This window comes from Hyaena hyaena, unplaced genomic scaffold (genome assembly GCF_003009895.1).
Source record: "Hyaena hyaena isolate Hyena2069 unplaced genomic scaffold, ASM300989v1 scaffold_9, whole genome shotgun sequence".
In the NCBI taxonomy this organism is placed as follows: domain Eukaryota; kingdom Metazoa; phylum Chordata; class Mammalia; order Carnivora; family Hyaenidae; genus Hyaena; species Hyaena hyaena.
The window spans coordinates 954645-958301 of NW_024080641.1; the positions used below are offsets into that span (position 1 = coordinate 954645).

General features: G+C 52.6%; 1 protein-coding gene across 1 annotated transcript in view; it reads right to left on the reverse strand.

The window, feature by feature from the left end:
* The window catches only part of MYH14 (myosin heavy chain 14), an 80987-nt gene that overhangs the window by 51021 nt on the left and 26309 nt on the right, over positions 1 to 3657 (reverse strand). Inside the window, exons 10-11 of the mRNA XM_039247143.1 lie at positions 1624 to 1742; positions 284 to 436 (exon numbers count right to left, since the gene is read on the reverse strand). Coding sequence (XP_039103074.1) covers positions 284 to 436; positions 1624 to 1742 — 272 coding nt within the window. The remainder of the gene's footprint in view (positions 1 to 283; positions 437 to 1623; positions 1743 to 3657) is intronic.

The window sequence follows — 3657 nt, forward strand, 5'->3', positions numbered from 1 at the left end:
AGGGATGGGGGGGATAGGGATTGGGGGGCAGGGATGGGGATGACAGGGATGGGGGGACAGGGATGGGGGATAGGGACTGGGGGGGCAGGGATGGGGGACAGAGATGGGGACAGGGATGGGGGGACAGGGATGGGGACAGGGATGGAGAGGGGGAAAAAGACTGGGGAGGATGGTCCAGGATGGGTGGAAAGACACCCAGAGAGAAGGGGACAGGGACGCAAAGAGAGGGAGACAGGACGGAGTGACGGAGCCCTCCAGCCCCAGCCTGGCCCAAGGCGCAGACCTGGAAGATCTCGAAGCCGGCGATGTCCAGGATGCCCAGGAAGGAGGCGCCCTGGCGGGGACTGCGGTCCAGGGCACGATTGAGGCGCAGGACCAGCCAGCGGAAGAGGCGCTCGTAGGTGGCCTTGGCCAGGGCCTCCAGCGCAAAGTCAGCCTGTGGGGCAGGGCACACGTGAGGGCCGGCTCCCCCTCCCCCCGCCTGGCACCCCCGCCCGGCATGAGCCGCAGGGCCAGGAAGGTGACAAGGATGTGGACGGGCCCCCTCGCAGCTCACCTAGAACGACATCAATGATGATGCCCGCCAGTAAGGAGCCCTACTATGCGCCAGGCACTGTATGAAGCACTTGAGGGCACATGAGTTCATCAATCCTACCCCCCTTCGCCTGAACCAATTTCGATGGCATCGTAATAGTTCAGAAGGTGGACTCTGGAGGCCAACAACCTGGGTCTGAATCCTGGCTCTGCTCCTTAGAAGCTGTGTGGCCTCAAGCATGTGAATAAACCTCTCCGTGCCTCAGTTTCTTCATCTGTAAAATGGTTCTAATGACGGTACCTCAGCTGAGATGGAAACTGGGTCAGTGGGACCCCAATCTCTGGCCTTCCTGTCCCTCTCTGTGTCTTCACCCTAGTACTCCATTTGAGTTCCAGCCTGGGGCCAGGCAGAGGCCTCTGCCCAAAAGCATCTGAAAACTTCTAACATGGGCTCACTTCTCCCCAGTCATCCCCCCACCCCCCTCGCTTGCCTGGACTATGACAGCAGCCTTCTCATGTGTCCCCACTTCCACCCATGCCCCCTGGATCCACTTCTCCACGCAGGAGACATGGGGATCTTCATAAAGACAAACCGAATCAAGTCACTCCCTGACTTAAACCCTCACTGGCCTGCTGCACTCTGAATAAAACTCACCTCCTCACTGTGGCCCCTGACACCCTTGGGGGCTGTCCCCTTCCTACCTCAGACTGCACCTTCTGCCTCCCTCTCCCTGGCTATCTAGCCTCACTGATATAGTCTCAATTCGCCAAGCCTGTTCCAGCCCCAGGGCCTTTACACATACTGTTCCCTCTGCCTTGAACCATGTAGGTCTCAACTCAAACATCATCTCCTCATAGAGGACTTCCCTAACCACCCAAACCCCCTCCTGCATAGAAGGCCTCACTGTGTATGCATCCTTTCTTTATAATGTTTCCTACTTCAGCCTGAGCTCCACAAAGGCATGCTCTTTGTTCCCAGTACTATTTTTATTCCCAGGACCAGAAGCAGAGCTGGTAACACTCTCAGCAAGAGTGCAAGAAAAACCAGCATAGGCCGCTGAAAGCCCCGCCCCCTGGCGCCCCGCCCACCTGTTCCTTGGTCTGCGCTTTCTGCACGTAGTCTCGGCCGACTTTGATGCGAGGCGTGAGCAGGGCGCGGGAGAAATCCGTCACCCCTAATCCCAGGAGGCGGCAGAGCTTCTGTGCGGCTGAGGTGAGACGGACAGGCAGAGGGATCAGCCCCAGGAAGCGGCAGCGGCCGCTGAGCACAGTCAAGGGGCCCACCCTCTCCCACCAGAGGTGTTGAACGTCCTAAAGGTGTGTATGTTCCTCTGGCCCTACTATTCTCTCTCTGTCCTATGTTGTCCCCAGCACAGGACAAATAATCCTGGAAGTGGGGCGCCTGGGTGGCTCAGTCGGTTAAGCAGCCGGCTCTTGATTTTGGCTCAGGTCATGATCTCTCGGTCATGAGTTCGAGCCCCGAATCGGGCTCTGTGCCGACAGCGGGGAGCCTGCTTGGGATTCTCTCTCTCTCCTCTCTCTCTCTCTGCCTCTGCTCCTCTCCCCTACTCGTTCACTCTCTCTAAAATAAAAAATAAAAATTAAAAAAAGAGAATGAAGTGTTTTCAAGCTTCTGACACTTCCATAATGGGAAAACAGTTACTATAAACGCTAGGCTCCAGCAGGAAAGAGAAAGGAAAAGCAAACACCTAGAAGGAAAAACACCACATGTAAATAAATTGATTATTATTGAGAAGGGAGGTTATGAGCACTTACATTTCTCTCTCTCTCTCTCCCTCTCTTTTTTTTTTTTTTTGGTGCAACTGCACTTTCTAATTTTCCTAGAGTGACTTTGCACTATATGGAAAGTATTTAAGAATTAAAGAAGTGGCTTGAAGAACAGCAGAGAACATGCACTGGGGAGCTACACTGGTCACAGCCGTCGATGGTTCTATAGGGTTCTTTTTAAAAAAATTTTTTTTAACATTTATTTATTATTGAGAGACAAAGAGAGACAGAGAGTGAGCAGGGGAGAAACAGAGAGAGGGAGACACGGAATCTGAAGCAGGCTCCAGGCTCTGAGGTGTCAGCACAGAGCCCGATGTGGGGGTCGAACTCACAAACTACAAGATCACGACCTGAGCCAAAGTTGGACGCTTAACTGACTGAGCCACCTGGGTGCCCTATGTAGGGTTCTAAATCCTTTGCTGAGGGGGTGCCCGAGTAGGTCAGTCAGTTGAGCGGCCAAATTCAGCTCAAGGCATAATCTCACAGTTTGTGAGTTTGAGCCCCCCATCAGGCTCGCTGCTGTCAGCAAGGAACCCGCTTCCATCCTTTGTCCCCCTTTTTCTCTGCTGCTCCCTCGCTCATGCTCTCTCTCAAAAATAAACAAAAACAAGTTGGGGCGCCTGGGTGGCTTAGTCGGTTAAGCGTCCGACTTTCGCTTAGGTCATGATCTCGCGGTTCGTGGGTTCGGGCCCTGCATCGGGCTCTGTGCTGACTGCCAGCTCAGAGCCTGGAGCCTATTTCAGAGTCTGTATCTCCCTCTCTCTCTGACCCTCCCCTGCTCACACTGTCTCTCTCTCTCCTAGAAATAAATAAAAATATTAAAAAAAATAAAAAATAAAAAAATAAAAAACATTAAAAATAAAAAAAAAATAAAGCCTTTGCTGTGTACTTGGGCAGCTGGGTAATTGGACTGCTTGTCCAATTAATGTCTCCAAATGCAAAAAATGAAATTAATCTCCAAGGAGATTAATTATGCTGATGTACAGTTTTCCTCATATACCCCAGAGGAAGAAACCCCAGTAGCATTCTCGTTAATAACCCTGAAAAGGTACCCCAAGTGCATTAAGGGGGAAAAAAGCAAATTTCAAAACCGTCTAGAAGGTCTGACCCCAATTTTGTAGATGGAATGAACACCTGAGCGCGCAGCATACTTGCTGAGTGTGGGAACAGAGCCCCCGCGCGCCGTAGGTGATGCCTCTGATCATCGCACGGTAGGAGGAGCCACTTTGCTCCTACTGTCTGTGTCGTACGGCTTTTGAAAATGAGCCCACAGTTGGGGCGCCTGGGTGGCTTAGTCGGTTAAGCGTCCGACTTTCGCTTAGGTCATGATCTCGC